Source organism: Anoplopoma fimbria, chromosome 6 (assembly GCF_027596085.1).
Source record: "Anoplopoma fimbria isolate UVic2021 breed Golden Eagle Sablefish chromosome 6, Afim_UVic_2022, whole genome shotgun sequence".
Classification (NCBI taxonomy): domain Eukaryota; kingdom Metazoa; phylum Chordata; class Actinopteri; order Perciformes; family Anoplopomatidae; genus Anoplopoma; species Anoplopoma fimbria.
In genome coordinates, this window is record NC_072454.1 from 15,236,118 (window position 1) to 15,259,050 (window position 22,933).

The window sequence follows — 22,933 nt, forward strand, 5'->3', positions numbered from 1 at the left end:
GGCTTATCCTTTATCAAATTAAAGATACAAGGTGCTAATTCACGGTTCAGACTTAATGTTCTGTGTAAACAAAGTAGGTCAATTGGAGGTCTTAATGTCTTATTAATAAACATATGTCATGCTAAAATATACAGCTGGTCACAGTGGACCTTTCACAGGCTGTATTGTAAGTAACAGTAGACAGTTGGTGATTGGTAAGAAAAACGTGCTTTGTTGTTTATGCAGCATGTGTGTGTGTGTGTGTGTGTGTGTGTGTGTGTGTGTGTGTGTGTGTGTGTGTGTGTGTGTGTTGTGTTGTGTTTGTTTGTTAAACATCACCTCTTTGACTGAGTGCTGTAGTTATCTTCATAGGGTTCGTAACTCTCATCATCATATTCCCCACCATACCCATCATCGTAGCCCTGTGAGAAAACAAGCAGTTAGCATAAAAGTCTCCTCATCTCTATGCAGTCTAACTGGTTAGAGGTGAATATATCAACAATCAATAGTTAGCTCCTCAGGCCAAGCCCATTACTTTGTGTGCATAATAAGTGAGTAAACAGGGGGAAAAAATCATGTCCAACAGAGATTATTGATTTAAACTTGCAGGAGACCATGTCTCACTGGTGGAGCCTAATAGACAATTTCTGAGTTTTAAACCACAATATGGATCTCAGATATTGATAAGTAGCTTCCTGAGAAACAAGCACAAAAAGTCAGCGAGTGACTGCATGTTCAATAACAATACAAATGGCAAAACAGCATGCAGCAAGCAGGCAGACACTTTTAAATGTTTGTACAGTTGTATAAATTATTTGCAGAATGTCTCTCCTCCAACATTGCCTCCTGTAAGTATTGGTTAGCACACCTGTGCAGCTGAAACACCTATACAGTGTATTACACTTTGTATAGCTCTCATAAACACATAGCACTGTTGTTCTCTCCCGACACAGAGGAAAGATCCTCCGTTGTGTTTTCGATTAGGATACTGAGACAGTATCAGTATTGCAAACTAATGTAATTAAGTAATGACAATAAGCTGTCAACATGTAGGTTTTTTGTTTTCTTGTCAAACGGACAGAAATGTCTGCAGTTTAAATCCTATTGCAAATATCTGTGTTGAGCCTCAGCCTTTTTTTTCCGCCCCAGTAATCCGGTTAATGAGTGTTTACATCTACAGGGGACTCAACCAAGTTATGCAAGTAACCTGGTTTTATAAAAATTTGAGTAAACATTGATAATTGTCGCATGTAAACATCTCAGTCCTTTCACTGTGGTGTTTTGCCAACTGCATAAATGTTCACATAATGGATTCAGGATCAGCAGCTCTTTATATGTATGTGATATCTATACAGATATATTTTCTTTTTTTTAAATTACTGGTTGACGTGATGGTGTCATTTCCAATGGGTACCAGGAGGACATGTTCCTCTCAGTTTTCAAAAATCCCATTTTGCTCCATCTCACTTTTACAGTTTCAGTTGATTTACTCCTTAACTCTCTCTAAACAGACCGATATCCTTTGACTGTCCTGCTGCCAAAACCCAGATCAGGAGAGGAGTTGATATGCTTTCAATTATGACTGTGCACTCACAGCAATTAAGTTTCATGAGCAGCAGTGAGAGCTTTTGGGCGTTAATGCCCTGGCTGGAGTTTTTTCGAAACTAAACAAATAATTGATTCAATGTTTGTTTATTTATAGTTCGTACACTCCTAATAGTATTCTGGAATTGAACATAAATCAAAGATAAGGCACTAAAGAACACATGCCCATTATACAGATGGAGCTTTATTCATCATAAACTATTCATCATCAGGTCTCTAGAAATTGTTATTGGTTAGTACAATAATAAAGCAGCAATTTTCATAACATTTCTAATTTATATCCACTTTCATATCAAATGTTATTTGCTAGATCGATATATATATTAGTATATTTATGCAGGCAACAGCAAACACCTCTGACTTCATTAGCTGCGCACCACTTCCTAAACCAAACCTGCGCTCTTGTGTGGACTGATCTGTCTGAAGATAGTACTCCTCATAATATTCTGATAAACGGTTTATTCATGACAGCAGGGATAATCGATCTCAGCGGACCAAAGGTGCTCGTAAACAGCTTAACCTGAATAACACCTTAACTGGAGCACAGCCAAAGTGTGTGCAGAACAGTAAACTATAGCTATTGTCTGCTGGTGTAATTGTTCGATCTTGCTCATTGAAAGATATTTAGTGGAATTTGAAGTGTGTACGTTTCTTTTTCATCATGATCTAATCTCCTCTAATCCTTTCCAAGCTTGCTATTTCAAATCAAGCTCCACCATGATGCATACAAGTGCTCACTTTTCCTTTTAGAGATCGAATACATTTAAAATCGGCTGAATGAAATGTGTTGAAACTGCAATGAAGCTGGATTATGCTCAACACCGTTATTATTCCTGTCTGCCTGTAACAATAGAGTAATATCATCTTGCTTTTGGTGTGGCTGCTGTTGGTAATGTTTGTGACACCAGAGCAGACACATTAGTGTGAAGGACACAAAGGAAATTACATTCAAGGCACTTGTACACACTCTCACTCTCCTTTCGGGGTAACACTGATTCCAACAGCTCTGGTTCCTGTGTGGCTTTATTTGTGTGAACATGAATTTGACTAAATTAAAGTTAGGGATTATGTCAGGGATTAAGTTGTTCAGGGGATCCAATACTTCTCGTTTTCTTGCATGAGTCTTTCTCCACAAAGGCAGAGTCAGAGACCTGTATATCTCAGTAATTGACTGTTAGAAATCCCATATGACAAATCGCTCCACGCTGGACTGTAAATGTAAAGTGATCGCTGGATTAATTTCAGTCAAATGAATTCTAAAAATAAATCTTCAGTCATGGTAAAGAATTAAAGAAATAACAAGTCATGTAAAACTTTGATTCTTTATAGTGTATTTTCTACCAATGACCTTTAAAAATATGCATGCTTCCTATAGGAAAAATATGAGAAATGTCTTCTAGCGTTCTTATTACATAAGATATGAAAAAAAGAACTATATCAATAAAAGAGACTGTGAATTATTTTGAACATATCATGGCCCAGCATACTGGAAAAGTGTGTGTGTGTACCATGAGGAAGGTATTAGTTTAGTTAGCTATAGTTAGGATAGTTTCAGACAGCATAGTTTCCTCTTAAGAAGCTTTTGGTCAAACTGATGGATTTTATTTTGAAGCCTAAAAGCTTTGAGATCCGTGTGAAGTTAACTAGTGTGAAACTGGATTCCTGTTCTTAAAAATAACTGTGATGTAAGTGATGGTTAATTGATGGAAATAAGGACTGATTAAACTGTGTTTTCTATCTGCTGTAACGCAAGCTCAAAGTATTAGCATGCCCTGCTAGACAGCTAATAGCAGCTGACTAGCTTAACCGACAGTAATAACCTACAGTAGCGTTAGAAAAGAACCTAGTGTTTCTACCAAAGTAACTGAGCATGTAAGTAAGTTACTATGTTATTATGGAGGGTTACAGGATTTGTTAGGAAAAGTTTTGTTTTTAGCATAGTGCTAATAAATAGTGCATGAATGAGCAAAATACTTTTGCAGGAGCACTTTTGGTTTTGCATCTTTTTCTTGGTTAATTTTGAAAATTACAGTATATTTCAGATGAACTATTATCTATATGTGTAGAAATGTGTGATGACAATTTCCAGGGATGAAATTTATGATGCCAACCGCGCTATCCCCATGGCAACCAAACATCAGCTGCAATTTAAAGCTCTGGAAAAAGCTTGTTGGTGAAAACTTTGTTTTTTGGTCAAACTATACATGAATGGTTCTAGGTGACAGGATTATATAAACAAAGCATTTAAAAATGACTAATTTGACTTTTTTATTTACTGGTTGAAACAGGGAAAGTACAGATAATAAATGTTAGGAAGAAGCAAAGCAGTGCAACACATGTTCTGTGTAAAGGAACCGCTAATTCGGAGTTCTTTAAAAAAAAAAAACCACAACAATCATCACACTCTTAATTCATCTCTCTGCTGACCCACAGCACAGGCTGCATTCAGATACACAAGGTGCTATGTGTAAAACAGTCTGGCTCCTAATTATTGAGGCTTGATGCCTTCGAGTTTGACTCTCATCTGTGAAAACAATTAACACCGGTCCTTTTTAACGAGGCAGAGGAAATAAATCAAATGTTAACATAAGGGTGGAGAGTCCTCGCTCAGTGTAATTAGGACAGCGAGAACCTAAAGGCCCTTAGCACTGTGCTTCATTATCAATTGACAACCTGTATGTCCCCTGACAGTGACTGATCTTCTCAGGGAGCTGCCTGTGAATGCCTCTCCACACAGGAGAATGGGGAGGAAAATGAGATTTGCAGCCTTTTGTCTCAGTGAATAGATGCTGCTCTTTACTGCTTACCTGCAAATTGAATCAGCTTGAGCCTTTTGTTTTGTTGGCTTCAAGCATACGAGTTTACTTTTGAATATATTTGCTCAACTTGTGTCGTGTTTAAATTTGAGGAAAGGACACAAGTAATAATTGAGATTGATATTTTTGCTTTCAAGAATATGAGAATGAATTAAACAATGTAATATTTGTTGTATTGGCTCAACAGAGGCTCAAGAAAAAAACAACAGACAAGTACTTCTCAGTCTTCAGATGTCAAATATTGTAGTTATTGGTGTGCTTCTTCCCTCACAGCAGGCTTTAGTCCCTGATGATACAAATGCCCCAATTATGCATTCTACCAGAGTTTTTCTTCTATTAAATAATCGAGTGGAAGTGTGTGTCATACATCTATTTTAATAAACAGGAGAGTTCTGCATGGATAATTTCCATAATTAATCGAACAAATGTGAACTCAGCAGTGTATCTGAAGCCATTGTTATAAAGCAATTACAGCAGATGTGCATAAAGCTGGCCTGAGAAACTGCTCTCCTTCAAGAAATACACAGAATCTCACGCATCTTTTATGTTCACGAAACAGATGATATGGGGGGAATTTTTGCCCCATTTCAAAGGGGTGTTCTTTTGCTTTATCCACAGGAGATAGATTAGATTTTTTTCTTCAAAGCCTCCCAAAGCTCTATGTTTAATCACATTATGGCATTTCCCGCACTGCTTCGGTATGGTTGCAGGGCTCAGGTTTAAAAACCAAACTATGCGTTTCAATTTTTACCAGTAATTTGTACAATTCATGGTCTGCTGTCATGGACAGAATCATGCATCACTCTCCAAATTCCTCGCTTCTATCATCTGCTCCGACATTAAAAGATAAGATTTGATCCAGATGGGATTTGATCTTTAACATTAAACTGAGGCCATGGTCCCAGTCTATACAAAATGCTATCAATCACATCTTTAATCTCCCTCTGCTCTCCCTTTGCACTTTTCTCACAGAGGAACTTGATACTGATTACAGTGAAATGTCTCGCTGCTGCTCAGAGGGGACCAGTAACATTTATTCATTAAAGCTTGTTTAAAAGGCCCAAAATCATGATTATTCATGGTTGGTTTGACAGTTTCAACTCAGATTTTCCGCACACAGTCAAATACCTGCAACAACTAAGTGCTTTACCTATTCCAGCTGTGCTTTATGTGGTAATCTTTAAAAATACATATTCTCAAAATTGGTGCCACGTACAGTACTATACGAGCTCAATAGTAGGAAGACATTCTCTCTGGTACAACTGTAAAACCATTAAGAACACATTTGCTTGCTGAACTAGTAGATAACTTATCACTGGAAAACAGACCTCTTTTCACTACACGACTACAACTCTCACTGTCAGAAAGAACAAAACAGCCATGTGCATAGGTGGTCCACCATGTATTTGTGAATATATGTTGTGAATAGGTTTGATGATGATCAAATGGTCTTGATAGATAAGTAAGGAACACTTGACCTTAAAGGACTAGACTGAGTTTTAAAAATTGGCCTATAATCAATTAATCTTTTATGGATTGCTAAATCACTCAAGGGCTTATCAATCTATCTGACATGATGATGAAATGCATTAGATTCAGATATCTACCAGACAAACAGCAGATGATTTTGAGGCAATGCTGAAATATGTTAACATCATTTCTCAAAATTGAAAACCTGACATTGATCAGTCTCTGGATTGGGAGGATTTCATATGAAAGCCTGTACAAAAACAGTTTGTAGCTCAGTGCATGCGGTAGGTGATACCTACCTGTTGGCACAATAATGGTCAGTGTCACTGTATTAGTTTTACAACACTGACAGTGTGACCGAGTCCATTAATCACTACAGTCTCCAGAGGACTCCCTGTTACATGACGACCTGCTCCACAGCAGAAACACAGGAGCTGTTTATGGGAACTTAACCCCAGTTGTATAAATAGTCTGTCATTCATTCACTGAACACAATGACTCTAAACTACAGGATGCATAACTTCATGCATATGTGCTGGTTATAGATAATCAATTCTATGCAAATCAGTGTCTGGTAGAAGACTGCTGCGATGTTAAAACGTTGTTGGGTTGACTGAGCATAAAAAGATGAGGGACTTTGCAACTCCAAGATGCTGCGATGCAGGAAATGCATCAAGGATTCAGTCATGTGACTGATATACCTGTCATACTGTCCAATATATCTTTTATCATTTTATTTGATGAGAGTAATCCATGAACAGAATACCGGTAAGACATCATAGTAAATATTAATAATAAAAAGAAGAGAGTATGTTTTTCCTAAAATGTATAAAACATAAAAATTACAATAAAAATGAAAATCATTCTAAATAATTTGATTAAAAGTGAAAGATTTTCCCAGAATTATGGACACATTTTTATTTCAATTTATAAAAACAAGCACAATAACTCAGAAGCTTTCTCAGAAAATCGCAATTGATAAGAATACTGCTTCTGGTAATACCCCAGTGTAGGAAAATCACAACATTGTCTGAATTTGATTACTCTGTATTCGTGTGCATGCAAGTTAACACAGACAGAGTATGGCTGGAAATATTTATTAATTTCTTTCGTCTGTAATTTACTTGAAACTGTTATGTTCATTTCACACTAAATGTCTTTAATTAATAAGAAAACAGGAATTCAAACAGGGAATAAGAAAGGTAGTCTTTACCATGTGGTTATTTCTCATAGACTATTTATTTATTCATTGAATGACCAGAAAATATGCTGCTCTATTGTGATGTATATGTATATTGTTATCGAGATAGGAAAAAGTTCTATATTGCCCAATATGACAATCCTGATCGTCATATTGTGTTAATGAAAATAGACAAAACAGACAGACTGACAATTGGAAAACATAATGCCTCTGGCCACGGCTGTCATGGTGGCATAAAAATGATACATGATCACTACCAGCTTCCGCATGCTTTTCATTTAAGTTTTAAATCAATACCACCCACGATTAGATACGATTATGGACATTCTCACAGTATCACTTTTATGAGACAGACTGACAGTTTGACAGAGTCCATCAATCAACGGTCTCTGGAGAAATCTTCAGGTACACGATACCCATACACACTAGAGTGCTTTTTTTCATACAGACAAATACAGGATATAGCAACAAAGACCCATCTATTGTGCATTTGTTTCCCGACGACAAATACACGGTGTAGCAACAAAGGGAAATCTATTGCTGCTGATGTATTATTGTGTTCCAGCAGATTGTACAGCATCTTGTAAGCTCTGTGATTGAAAAAGCAAACAAACCAGGACCTTTTGTATAAAAAGGTCGCGCTACATTCTGGAAGCATTCTTGAAGAAAATTGCGTAATGTAGTAGAGAAAAAAAAATAGCAAAGTGAGATATGAGGGAAGAAAATGTTCAGGACAAACTCATCTTTCCATAATCCCCTAGTCTCTGCGCTCCCACCCTTCTTTCCAACCTCCAATTACAAAGAGAAGAAATGCCTCGCTTTTTACTCCTCAGAAATACACAGGCTCTACATCAGAACTCAATTTGGTTTGGTAATGAGACTGCGCCTGTGCATTTCCCCATGCAGACAGCCCAATCTTCAATTGCCAGCACACATGGGGGCTTTGCTTAGCAGGAAGGCTCTGAGGAAATAGACTGGTAAAAGCGTTGCCTTTTTTCATTTGGATGAAACTTAGAGCTCACCGTGTGTAGTCTTTTCAAAATGACCTTGAGATATTCCCAAGATCTGAGGACCAGCATGCTTTTAACTGGAGCCTTGAGTATTTCTTTGTAAAGATCCCAGCATTATTTCAATTGATGTGAACAAAGATTTTATAGACCACCGGTCAAGGCACTACCTACTCCTCCAAAAAGACTATTCTCTTTTTGAATGTAAATAGTGCAAATATTCACAATGCAGAGCTTCATGTGTGAACCAAATTCTTTTTCTTTGTTGATATGACATGTTTTGAAATGTTTTAACCAGCTATAAAAAACACATTTACTCTCCTGCAGTTGCCACTTTTTTAGGCGGACGTTTAATTTCACCACAGAATGAACAATATACTAGCTGCGAGCAGGCGCTGATTTAAGAGCTCATTCCAGGCACAATGCAGAAGTGACCAAAATCACATCACGCGAAAACATGTTTGCTTATCACTTTTCCTATAGAGAGGACTTTGTGACATCAGAATGTCAATGCTTTCTGGCATTAACCCTTTTGTTTCAGACAGTTGTCTAACACAGTGGTTCTTTGTTTTACTGGACGTTTTCCCACATCACATAGGGACACATTTATATTAGCTGCATCTCATTGTGTTTGCCAACATCAATCTAAATGAAATAAGCAATAGACTTTGAAATCACCATATGCTATGAAATATGCCAATTAGTTTGCAAAAACAAGTATGCAGAGTTCCAGATGCACAGCAGTAAGAAAAAGCAGCTGTCCGAGCAAGTGACGGACAGATTTGTCACAGCAAATGGAGCTGAAAGGTGATACATCTCAGCCCTCAATACAGTCGAATGAAAGATGCTTCGCTGACAGCTTTTTGAGGACAGGGAAAGCTAGCTGTCCCAAAACAGTTTGGGGCTAAAGTGAGCAAAGGTGAGAAGAACGTTGAAGCAACATCTTGGGACAAAACTCTCCTCTTTAAAGGCACCAAAGATACCACAATGACGAAGAGAGTTAAATGAAAAACAGAATCAACCCATGATGCTGTGTGTGCATATTTGAAATCTTTGAACGCCCAAAACCTGAGCTAACTTTAAAATTTGAACGGAACTAGGAAAATGTAAATCTAATTAATTGTTACTCATTGTTCAATGCACTATAAATCTGCAACTCTGTACAGAAACATAAATTAGATGCATCATTTTTGCCTGAGACATGTAGGGTTGCCATGAAAAGTTTAACTTTAGTTTAAAGAGGAAGATAAAATTATCCCTGCATGCAACTACATTAGACTCCATGATAACTTACTAACGAAAGATGAACATAATATATTCTGATCACCTTATAAAGGTACAGTAGCTCTGCGGTTGCGGCCACGTGCAAAGCCGTGGTAATGCCGTTGGCCACACTCGTAGGCCATACTTACCGTAATAACACTTAATTAGGAGCAACAGAAGTCAGACTGTGGTTGGCAGTACCACGGTTCTGCACTCTACAGCTCATGTCACCACAGTTTTTTACAATTGTGTTGGAGAACTACATTGGCTTTCAGGAAACATAAATACACAAAAGGCCTATTCTAGAGCCAGTGTTTGGTTTGTCCATTCTGGGGTTCGGTAGAAACGGTGTAACTGGGGGACTTCTTGAAGAAGACCTACTCTTTATGTAGATATGAAGTGCTCATTCTAAGCTAATGCAAACACAACTGTTATTAGTTTCAGGTGATTATATACTAATGAAAACATAGTTATGCATATTATATTCCATTCTGCAAATGCTACACTGGCCCTTTAAGTCAAGCAAAGTGATTTTAATATTATGCTGATATAAATGGAAATCAAGGGTTGCTTGGATCCAAAATCAAATAATTAAAACGAAAAATGTGGTATGCTTTTAAAATTAATTCAATGAAATATACATTAAATGAATTTCCTGCTTGCCCTAATTTTTCAAACACATGTCCCTGAACACCCTCCCTCTCCGTGTAAAGCAAGACTCCTCCAGATCACATGAAAGGGGAAATAAACGAGTCTGATTTACACACAGTTCAAGTAAAATTACTATCAGTTATACTTTTCAAAGAGTGTGCAAAGAGGATTGGACTTACAAAATCGTCGTAGGATTCATGTGTGGCGGCTAACAGCGGGGGCCTGTATCCTGCACTCCCTGCTGCCCCCCTGGCCCTCGGGGCTTGGCCCTCTCTCGTTAAAACCGCCGCAGGAAGTTTGCTATGCGTTGCTGCAGCTGTCCCCCGAGGGGCGGCCGCACTCCTTCCTGTGCCTCTGTGGCCCCTGGTTAAGCAAACAAGCAGATAAACATGGCATGAATTGGCCTCAAGAATCTTACTCCAAAACATTTTGAAAATGAGCTGCAATGAGTTAAGACATTAAGAAATCTGTTAAATCCCTCTTATCGCTGCTTAAGTGCAGGCTGCCTCAGTTGGTGGTTGTCATACAGTGAAACACAAGATAAGCATAACCTCCGCTGGCACCGAGGTAGATCTTGTAATGATCAGAGGGCTCAAGAGTGTCACTCTGTGTCTTTGTCAGCTCTGCAAACATGCCTCTGGGACCGATCGCAGCGTGGTTCTTTCAATAACACGATGGAGCCGTGCCTAGCATGTGTTTGTACAAAAATCACACCCCCATCCGCCTGAAGCTGCAGAATACTCTCAGGTTGTAGTAGAGAGACATTAAAAGGCAAAAGGACATGGGCAGGCTTGAGGAATTTAAGGTGGATTGTTTCTGTTATGGAGGTGTGACTGTCCTGTAGCAGAACCACATGAGAACCACAGGGTTTGAAGGGTGGATTTAGCATCGCAAAGCCGTCTATTGTCTGCTAACTTAGCATTTTTAACAGCAGCATGCTGTAGGTGGGCTAGGATACCCTTTCTTCCTCTGGCACATCCTTCACAAGGTAGCAGCCCATTGTGATCCAAAAATACAGACACTCAAAGGGAAATTACTGTTGCATATTTTTCATGGAGATTTACAATAATCGCTTATCGTTGTGCCATGAGGAGAAAAATCAAGGTAGAGAAGTGGTGGTGGTGACTTTAAATTGTGAGCGTCCCATGTTGCTGCAGGATTTAGCTCATCCATATGTGCTGCCTGCACATATGGATTAGTCCAGGCTGTCATGGCAAACTGTACCTGCATGGTTACTCCCGAGGGACGGCCACGGCTCAGGTAGATTACGGACAATTTGCTCTAGAAACGAACTTAAAAGGAGACTGGATGAGGGCCGTGTTTCACACAGGCAGCTGCATGCATGGCTAAGCCAATCAAATGCTCTCTAACACTAAGTCTTTATGTGGCTGGTCCTGCCTGCATCCTAAAATCCCCTTGAGCTACAGAACAGTACATGGAAATCAACTAATATTTTAGTTATCAAAGGGGTATAACTGGGGGAAAAAATAATTGAAAGGGACATACAATGTATAACTAATAACTACAACATGAGGAGGAAGAGAACAAATAACAAGTTTATGTGAAATATTCAAATTCCCAGTGAACCAATTAATCTGAAATTCACCATGAAGGTGGCTACATCCTTCTTCATTATTAAACCATGTATTTGTCATTCACAACACTGCACACCCAAATTTTGTTTAGAATGTATCATATTGCAGTGAATAACACATTTGTGGGGTTGACTACTTTTGGATGATTGTATAACTGATTTAAAGGAATACTACTCAGCCTGTGTATGATATTTTCTATGGCTCTGATGGATAATTCCCCCCCTTCTTCTCAACTTAAATTAGAAAAATAAGTAATTAGCCTTAACAAGGGGGATGTTTTTCTACATAAAAACATTTAGAAAAAATGTTTCTTTATCAGTCGTTTGATGTTTGGGTTTGTCAACCGTTAAAAAAGAAATACAGGTTTTGAGTTTGCTTATTAAGACTTTTGGATATAGTTATTTGCCAATATTATAATTTCATTCATGATTCATTTTGTGAAATCAGTTATGAGTTATATTTTTCCAAAAGATTCTGCAGGACAGGACCAAAATAAGTTTCTGGGTTTCACTTACAAAAACTGCCATAAACACAGATGTCATTCTTGTAGTTCCAAAGAAAAAGATTGTCAAGTCTGAGAAAATAGCCCTGATGATAAATAGCCCTTTAATTTGTAACCATTATATGCAAGTTATAACTCTTAACCTATAAGACAAATTTTTTTTTGAAGTGTTTTGAGATGAAAACTGACAAATTTTCTCAGAAATCTTTCAATATATTAGTAACCTTCAGAAATGTTTAACTTCAAGATGCCCTGCCCCAATTACTCAGAGCCCTTTTCTTTTACACTGTATTGAGTATTTTACCCCGTGGATGTAGTGGTTGCTGGTCGTACGCTCCTCCCCTGTGCACTCCTCCCTCTGCTAGAGTCGTCAGAGCCGTTGAGCAATGAGAGCTCTCTCAGTTGCTCCTGTCTGATCTCGTCATTGTAGTCCTGCGGGAAACAAAATACAGCATGTCTCAAAAACAAGGACATTTGTCTTCCGACTGCAACAGATGCTCGCAACAGCAGCAAGTGTCATGTATTCCAAATTATCTTGACACACACAGGAACCACATGGCGCTGCTGAGAGTTGGATACTCAATGAGGAAGGTTTTCTTTTGGTTTATGTTTGGACAATTAATGCAGGGGGGTGATTAGTGATGTAGGAAAAGACAATAAATATTCCTCAAAAGAGATATGGATTCATTAGTAGGAGTAAGTTTGTATGATTTTCAAAAAAGGAAACGCGGAAAACATATTTTGCATTGCAAATGCATTCAGGATGACTGGAAGACAAAATAACCAACAAAATCAGATTTCCAAAGCATTTCCCAAACCTGTATGTTGAAGAGAACGAGGACATAAAAGGGAAATTACATCAAAAAACTTACTTCTCACTTTCAAGCAACAGAAAAATATAGTCGGCACTGCCGGTAATTGACAGTTTCAACAACTTGGTGGTGAATATCGTTATCTTGTGATTCTGAACCAATTTTCCTCAACCTGTTATGAAACGTTATACGGATCATTATGCAGCAGATAAGGGAGTGGACAAAGACATATTCATTATCTTGTCATTGCTGACAGATAAACAGGCTTATTTCTCAGAAACACATAAGCAAAGCCCACATGATTTGATACCTCGGGCAAAATGTTTTTAGTGTTTTTTTTATAATGAAAAGGGACGGAGGCAGCAACCGTCGTCAGTGTTTTTGGCAGTCGCATTTTGTGACTTTTATGGGTCTTTTCTAACTGTATGAATGGGTGTCAGGCACTGAAATGAAAGCAAGAAACTTCAAAAATCTTCCGTCAGATATTTGAAAATAAATAGAGCTCACTATAGACATAGTTGGACCAACACATTAGACCCAGTATGCAATAATTTGTTTCCAGAAATGTGAGACAGTGTAAGAGCTCCAAACAATTCTCCTGGTCTACATGAATCTTTCCAACATGGAGTGAATGACATTTTTGTTATAGCCTTATTCCGACCAGTAAATGAACAGCACAATAATTCATGAGATATGATTCAGTGTAGAGTGCATTGATAAGTGAAGGACAAACCTTTAATGGGTGTGCAGGTTCTGTTCGAGTCAGATTACAGCTCACACATACATTATAATTGAGGGTTGTGTCACCCTTTATTTGCTTTAACACCTTCTTTTCATGCTACTCTGTTTATTTCCATTATATATCTATAAGCCCACCTTTACCACACTACGTCATGAGGATATCACAGCAGAGTGTTTGCCCACTCTGATTTGTATGTTTGTCACTGAATGTAATTAGATCTTAAACAAAAGCCTATTATTATAATTGATTTATTACGTGGACCGGCAAGTTGTAAACTTGCAGATTCATACACCTTGGGCATGTTAAACCAAACTTCAGCATACTTTTCCTTAATTTCCTCTCACATTGTGCCAGCTATCCTTTTACAGTAACAGGATATGTGTCATACAGGGACCATATGATGAACAGATTTTGACTCCCACTTGTCTAGAAGAAAATCCTCATGGTAGATTCCCAATACACTTGACACAGTGCACACATGTACTTCTCTTGTTAATGAACTAATAGGGCCTACAGTGTTCTGTTGGTTTGAAGGAGACTGACAGGGCTTTTAATTGGAAAGCCGGCAGCTTATCCAAAGCACAACAAATCTGCCAGAGCTTGTAAAAGTTGACTGTTGACAGAGGCGTCAACATGAGTAGATAAAGCCCATGCTGAGGCTTCTCGGGTCAGACTGTTTGCTCACTCAGATTGACTCTGACCATGCATGACCTTGTACACACAGGATGCCCTTCACAGAGCTAAACTTTAAGGGGTCGGCACACGAAGCACGGCGATACTGATCCTTCTTGAGCTTGCGTCTACACCTGCTGTGTTGACTGATTTCCTTTTCTTGACTTCACATCTCAGTGATACATCCTTGTACGTAATCAATCTCAGTTGAAGAGATGTTGATCTCCTCTGAGACCCTAAGGCATCTAGTGATGTGATTTTAGAGTCAATACTTACCTCCATAAAAGTGTGAAATAGAAAACGACATCAAATCCATCCCAGTTTTTGAATCAGCCTTGTGGCCTTTGTTTGATTACTTATATTAGAATCTAAAAATATTTATTGCCAAGTATGTTTGCACATACAAGGAATGTGACTTGGTAATTGGTGCATGAAAATAAACACAGTGCAAAAGCATAAGACATATTAGAAAATAAAAATAGGAACATTTACAATAGACTATGATAAACAAACAAACAAACAAACAAACAATATAAGAGTATTTTAAAATAAGTCTGTTATTAAAGTGTCAGGTGTTTATTTAAAGTGAAGTGTTGGATGTGTAAATGTATGTCATTGTCCTCGGGATGTAAGAGTGAGTCAGCGGAGGTCCCAGGCTTTGTTGATGAGCCCAACCAATATGGTTAACTCAAGTAAGGACTATTTGATGATGAGATCACTAATATCACAAATGAATATATCTGATGTATGTATGTCAGGAGATGTATTGGTTTCTTTGGAGGACGGAGCAGAGAATTCACTGGTGATATACAGCATATTGAGAGCTTCAGATTTATGGCACCCTGTGATGAGAATGAACCAATTTCAATTTCCAACAGCTACCAAATGTGTGTTGAAATGTATCTTGTGTTTGATCAGCCAACAAAAAAAGCTCCCACAGTGTCATGTCTGCAGTGCTGCAGAATTTACAAGTGTGTAATACATCATGCTCTCTCTCACAGCAGGCACGCAGGTCAATTTACAGGGACACATGGTTTTACAAATATGCACTCATATTGCAAAAATGCCAGCCTGGGACCATGAGTTTGTTGAAATTCCCTGAAAATGATTTAATCTCTGTCAACTTCCAAATACACACAAAAGGTTTGGACTAATATTGTTACAGGACATGCTTTATTAGAGGAACAATATATACAACCTTTCTTGCATTCATATAGCAGCAAACAACTATTTGCTATAGATATAGTGAAGTAATGTCTTCCTGAGCAGGAAATAAATGCGCTCTCTTTCTTTCTTTCTGTCTTTTGTTATCAGTTTTGTTGGCGCTTTTGCCATAGTTTTGCGTCATTAGGGCCGTTAGCTGCTAGATGCGTCGCTGTGTTGAGGCAATAGAAAGGCTCCCTGTCTCATAAATTGCACCTTTTAAACTTAAAAGCAGAGGAAAAGGAGACTTATAGAAAGACCAGTGCATGGTGTGTGGATTGTTTTTAGGTGGTGGTTTGCAATAAGACCAATGGTAAAATATGATCCTAGAGACAACATAAATTCCTACAGTGCACAGCGCCTGCAGTGTCTAAACACTAAAGAAGGTCTGAAAAACCATCACAGAACATGCTGTGCTGCATAACAACCTACTGAAAGATTCTCTCATTCTCCCAAAGCACATCAGGCCGGTTGATCCAGAGGAACAGAAGCAGCTGCAGCAGCTGTTAATCTGCATCTTGATATGATGTTTGTTAAGTTTTCTTCTGTATGTACGTACCTTTTTTCATTATGAGCTGCTCATTTCAGTTCCAAACAAATTAACTGGGTCTACTGGACTTTAATTCTGTATATGGTGATCCAGAAGTATTTATGAATCTTCACTTTGTAGCCCTTTGCGCAGGCATTTCACTTCATTGTGCTGCCACAAATTGCACCTCCCTCATTGTGCAGTGAAATTGGACTTGCATTGTTAAGAACACCTGCACAGTCTGGATCTCTGCTGAAGATAATAATGCAGAAGACTGTGCATAAGTGCTTGCCTCTGCAACACCAGGCCAATCTTCAGAGATGGAGCTCAGGCTCTTTGTTTGGGATCATATGGATCAAATAGATTACATTTAATTTGAACACAAAACAGACAGCTTTAATAACATGTATATTTTTGTTTTGTCTTGAAAACAAATTAATTCCACATATCTTGTTCCCTCTCTCCACCAATGTGCAGTTTGGCCCCAAGATGAGGGCAAAAAGCTCATCCAGCTGAGAGCAGAAGCTGCTGTCCTTCTCTAGTGCCTCTCGTTCTTATTCCTGTACATACTGTATTCCACTGATTAGGTTCCTGTTTGCATAACTGTGAGCTGACAGCACTGACAGCATTTCCGTGGTCCGATTTTGCTTCACGGCAGATCTGAGGGCTCCCGCTCAGACGAGCTTTCTCTCCTTAGACGCTTCAACAACTGGTGAAGCTCACAGTCAGACAAACTGTACTTCTTGGCTGCCCGTGTGTTCTATTTTTGCTCAGGACTAAATGAAAAACACACTATATGCTAATGATGCATGTTAAATCGTAATTGGAAATGGTCACACAGCTTGTTCATGTGATTGTGATTTTTTTTAGTAATTGTGATTCATATTAAAAGGTTTTTCATATCGGAAGAAAAGAAAATGAATATTATTTTTTTCCTGTTTTGTAGATATGAGCGGGATGCAGGTTTTAGTTAAGACATTTGTTTTCAGACATCATGGTGGTGGTGCCACTTTAATTGGGTTTTATTTTGGTAAAAGATGGAGCACATTTGAGTTTTTGTTCCGAGATAGGTGAGAGGACAGAGGAGTAGAAATGAAGGGAAGAAACGAGTGCTCCACAAATCCCTCACCTCAGCTCACATGCTGTGGTACAAACTTAGATTTTCAGCTGAAACCAGCAGTGTAAGTCTCTTTACTACACAAGTGGCATTGTGGGAACTACACGTCTCTGTGATTCTGCCTGCTGCATCGCTTTGACCTGAGTCTGGTTTCTGAAGCATAATGTCACACAAGCAGGGGTAGATAGGCCTCTGGAGCAGTGCTAGTTTTCCTGATGGCCCGGCAGTAGTGTTGCGCACCAGCTGGCTCGAATCCAGTCCATCTTTCCTCCTGGGCCAACTTGTATTTGGTGCATTCTACATTTCACATGCTTAGCCGACAACAAATTGATGTTAAATACATTAAAAAAGTAGTCCACCTATTTAAAAATGCTCTCCTCCAACATTAAACAGGAATAGACAGTTTAAAAACAAAACTGATTAAACACATTTTTCCTCCTTGTCAAATCTGGTGCCTACATTACCCACAATGCAACATGACCACTCTCGATTGGAGATTTGGGAGCGTAATGCTTGTAGCGGCTTAATGCAGCCTCAAGCTTCTAGTCTCAAGGGGAGATCAGCAGCTGGATAAAGGTCTTATAAGCTCACAAACTCCACACCTCCAGATCTGCTTCATTTTGAAAATTGTAATCTTCATTCCCAACCAACCAACCAACCAACCACATTAAAGATGTCTGAAAATTGCCTCAAGTGATGTCACTTGAGGCAATTTATCAGACTTCACACAGCTTCCTCTGGGGCTACAATAGGATTTACAACTTATTTATTTGACATATTCAGTACTACACCCCAACACCAGTAAACAGTCTTTGATGTGTAAAATCGATGGAGTTCCTCATCAATTAATCAAACCAAATAAACAAATTTATATTATTTTTGCCTTTTGGAAATATAAGAATTACAAGTTGAATTAACAACAAGTTGGTAAACCCATGCTGATTAATTTCAACCAAACCCATCCCCAGTAGCAATTCACTTGAAGTATCACTCTGACAACACAGTAACCATCTCCGTTCATACACAGTGAAGCAATAAAAACTAGAAACAGCAGGACGCACTTGCTACTCTATGCCAGAGGCAGGAAACATCTGTCACTATGGATACTGACAGATGCCTGTTGTGCATTATATGCAGTTTATTTGCAAATCCATAAGATCCCTGAAGCAGAAAGCCTTTGCTATGAAATAGATGGTATGGTCTCTACTCTTTATGTTTGTTATTGATGTGATGTGGGGATGATAGAAGCAGAATTTAGGGACAAAGTGATGATTCCCCCTTTCCGGACTTCACTTAATACTCTGGGGCTACGTCCGTACTCACTTTGAAAGATAATGAAAGAAAGGAAATGTAAGATCTGATTAAGCAGCAGAATGTAACTTCAATTTACGTTTTTTCCCCTTTTATATTCATTAACATTTATAATAATAAACCAGCATTGGGAGTTGTAACAGTGCATTCTCATCCACAGTAATGATTTTAAGCCCTTTTGTCACTTTGTTAAATCTTCCTTTAGTCACCCTGCTTAATTAGTTCTGCTGGCATATTTTCTCAAAAGAAACAGTTGTCTAGCCTTAACTGTCTGTGCTTATTGAATATGTGCACCTATTCGAAATTAATGTATTACAGCCAATTCTGTGTGTACACTAATTAGAAAGTGTTGCTGCACTCTTATTAGAATAATTTAGAATACACAATAGTCCATCTTTTCTCTAGTAACTACAATGTAGGGAGAGTTGAGACTCTGCCAGCAATATTTTTTATATTCTTGGAAAGACTGTATGGATATAAAGCACGCTTGAAGAACATCGACTCGGTATAGGAAAAAGCATGAAGTCCATAAAGTAGACTCATGCAGCACAATTCCTCTATTAGGCTTGTCACATTTGCAAAGCTTGATTAATATTTACAGCTTAAACTCAGCAGGAGTACACAACATGCACATTAATTATTACCATAGTTCTCCGGGCTATAAGTTGCTCAGGTCTTGCAAATTTTTCAATACTGCACTTTAATTGCTGAATACATTATTTTTCATTTTTAAATGAGGGAATGCAGTGTAGGGTAGTGGTTGTAAAACAGATAAAAACTTCACGCATATCTTCCTCTTGTGTTAACAAACCCTGGATACTGTAAACTATTTGTGTGAGTAAGCCTGGTGGGGAAATAATCAAGTCAGCATAATGTCTGATGTTCATATATCACACAGGAATGAAAATTAGGTGGAAAAAATAAAGTGAAGTATTAAACTTACTGGAACTAGGAATTTTTTTATTTCCTCCAAGGCGTGACTCATGCGTGAATAGGCCTCTCCAGGTGGAGCAAAGACTTCAATTAAAACATGAAGATCATTACTCAGATGGGCGTATTTGGCCTCCCCGCTTTTCCTTAATTCTTCTTCCTGTGAAAAAAAGAAAGCAAGTGAAGGATGTGAACTGTAATCCGAAATACATGTTGTTTAATTTCATAATAATATGGTGGTAATTGTAACAAATACATAATCAAAACTTGTTTGTATTAACATGTAGTAACTTCACTGTTGCATAATGACGTGTCATCAAGTATTTATTTGGACGTCAATTTTCTTTATATTATACAATGCAGGTTGATGTGGAATGATTATGACCTCCTGATTTTTATCTTAAGAACGTCTATTATGCAAAAACTAAATATATGATGGAGAAAAACATACATTTGTCGTTTAATTATATGGACATTTAATGTTTGATTAAACTGAGACAGTTTGGACACATTTTGTTGCAACTGAGAATGCAAGTGGCTCTTCGTGATGATTGTACTTAAGCACAGCAGTGGCGTAAGCTAAATGCTTATGTCAGCATTCATACATGCTCTCAATGACAATGGGAACATGGTGATGTTAAGTAGGTAGAATGGTGATCATGTGATCTCTTTAGAGTATTAACATGCTTACATTTGCTAATTTGCACTAAGAACGAGTTGCTTTACAGGTTTTTATAACCAAAGTACTGGACAAATTACAATTTTGAGCTGATGAAAAGTCAGAGGATCACTTAAGTCAGAAGGTTTCCCCCTACAGATACACAATTTCATGACAATCCATCTAATAGTTGTTAGATATTTCAGTCTGAACCAAAATGGTGGACTTCCCGACAAACAGACAGACTTCGCCACCCCTAGAGCCATGCTGCTAGCTTGGTTAAACATCAACATTTAGGCAAATAAAGTATTCCTGCTGAGAAATCATTTTGAAAATAAAGCGATTTTGCTATTTCACAAAAGTCAAAATTTTTTCCTCCTTTCATCATAAGCAACTCTTCAAAAGACAGGCCGCAACCCACAGAAACATTTATGATTTAGTTTCAAGACAAGAGATACCTGAGCATTCACACCATTCATCACTAGGAAGACTCCTTTTTCTCACTTGGGTCAGGAATAACTTGACTTTTAGAGAATAATTACTGCTCATCTGACAACTACAGGAAAAAACAACAAGAATAACAGACTAAACAGCAGAGCTCGGTCATAGAGTCTGGATTCGGGGATGCTGTTAGTTATGGTCTTTGCCCTGATAAAAAAATGCATTTTGTGATTTGTTGTGAAGAAAGCTCTGCTGACTGGACTTCAAAACAGCTCCGGGAAATGTTTTAAATGGATTGACATCTTATGACTCAGACATGGCATACAGTTCAAGTCATGCATTTGTGACCACTTGTGCCAAATGGATTTTGAGGAAAAATCTAGGAGAAAAAATAACAGCAGTAATGACCTTCAGAAGGCCAAAAAAGGGCCAAAAATGATACTGAAGCTGTATCGGAAATTGTTCTCACATACAGATTGAGGAAGGCTTGTGTCAGAGGCGGCCTGAGGCATAAGCGAACTAAGCGGATGCTTAAGAGACCTTGGCGTAGACTCCGCGTCCTTATACACTCACTGTACAAGTTGTGTAGTCCCCCGCAAATTAAGTAAGGGCCCCGCCTCCCTCTCTTGTCAAGAAGGTGTAGAGGTTTCCAACTTTGATGAGAGGATGTAGCAGGAATTGGGGGAAGAGCAATAAGGTGAACTTGTGTTCTCACCTCTCGAAGTTTGATATCAACAAATAACAGTACGTTAAGTCGCTGCACTAGCTTGCAGTTAATCTGTCTCTCAGCTGTCTGTCTTGCTAACCGAGCTGTCGGTGCATCTCTAGGTCTGTCGTGGTCTTGCTTCCTGCCAGACACTTCCAGGGCTGTTCTGTGACTTTGTGTCTGACAAAAATGAGCCATATATATAGCCACTTCATGCCTGAACATGAGTTCATATGCGGGTGCATGAAATGGAAATCCAGCAGCAGCCTCTGTATGGACCAGTCCAGAAAATATATGGGCGTGATGGCCCTCCTCAGAGGTGCACGTCGTTTTAAAACAAGACAATGATTATCTCGTCTCTCTGGACTAAGGCAAGATTGAAAACTGTTAAAATGTTGATTAGCAACATTAGGCATACTAAAGGGTTGATCCACATCAGGTGTGCCAAACAGACAAACACAGCAAGGACCAATAAAATTGCAGACACACTCAGAGATCCTTCTGTCTACGTGGGAAGAAGAAGAGAAAGGAGAGGTAAAAGATGCAGACGTCACAGTGATAGAGACAAACAGCAGGTGCAGTGCCATTTCTGTTTCTACATTAATTATATAAGATTACTCTCTGAACATCCCAGGAACATCAGAATTAAGATGCTGTTTGGCCATGTTTCCTGATTCTTTTTTATCTATTATTAAAACAAAAACACAATATTCGTTAACATTCCAAAATTAAAACAAAGAGAATTTCAGTGTTTCCGACTGTTGAACGTCTCTCATGTTGCTGGATTCATGTTTTAGTGAAGCTCCTCAGCGTGTGAGTTCAACCACAAAACATCAGTCTTATGAACCTTACAGCAGTAAAGCTCCACAGGATGAATGGCAAAAAAAAGAGCCAAAAAAGTTAGGAATGCAAAGAGGTTTTCTGTTTGGATAGGGGTCATTGAGTTAAAGCAAGTCCAAGAGAAGGCACTGAAGTAAATCAAAAGATGTCAATCCAAGCTCCTAATGCAAACTGTTCCTAAGTCTGATGACAACAAAAGCCCAATCACCTTTCTATCTCAACCCAGGCCCTGAGGGTCCCCAGCCTGGGGCTTCACACTGGCTTTAAAGGCTAAACGTTCTGTAATATGGCATGGAGCCACTCATAACTGTGTTTTAAGGGAACCAGTGAAATCCCAAAACAGATTCTACATGGAACAAATAATCAGACGTGATGTCAGACCTGGAGTGGAGACCCTTTGGTCTATTTGTATTAGTAACAAATGTGCTTGCCTCAAATTTTATAAATTGTGACAAAATATATTTATTTGAACCTTTTTTGATTCATCCTGCACTGCAACAACTGGGTGTTGAGTGCTTTGCTCAAGGACAATATGATTGTGGCTGTTAAGAGAAGCTTGAGTGCCACTCAACCAGCCAATTGGGTTCAAACTTTTGTCCTTGCATCACAGTTCCCTACCCTTGAGGAGAAATCAGCTTTAATTAAAAATCACTCAGAAAATTTCAGCAGGCTTCACATTCACCGTCAGAAAGTCACTATGGATCAGATCAAAACGCGCATGTGGGTGGACGATGTGTCGTAGTAGTTTCAATAGTTTGTCACCGAAATGTTTGGGAGTTCTACAGCAGGAGCAGCACGCACAGAGCATGCCTGCTTTTAATCAATCCATATTATATGTTTGCACTGCTAAAGGACTTTAGGAACTCAGAAATAATATCATTTC

General features: G+C 38.5%; 1 protein-coding gene across 1 annotated transcript in view; it reads right to left on the reverse strand.

The window, feature by feature from the left end:
* khdrbs2 (KH domain containing, RNA binding, signal transduction associated 2) overlaps nt 1-22,933 on the reverse strand; it is a 51,332-nt gene that overhangs the window by 2,225 nt on the left and 26,174 nt on the right. The window contains exons 4-7 of the mRNA XM_054600680.1: nt 19,419-19,565; nt 12,394-12,521; nt 10,172-10,355; nt 319-401 (exon numbers count right to left, since the gene is read on the reverse strand). Coding sequence (XP_054456655.1) covers nt 319-401; nt 10,172-10,355; nt 12,394-12,521; nt 19,419-19,565 — 542 coding nt within the window. The remainder of the gene's footprint in view (nt 1-318; nt 402-10,171; nt 10,356-12,393; nt 12,522-19,418; nt 19,566-22,933) is intronic.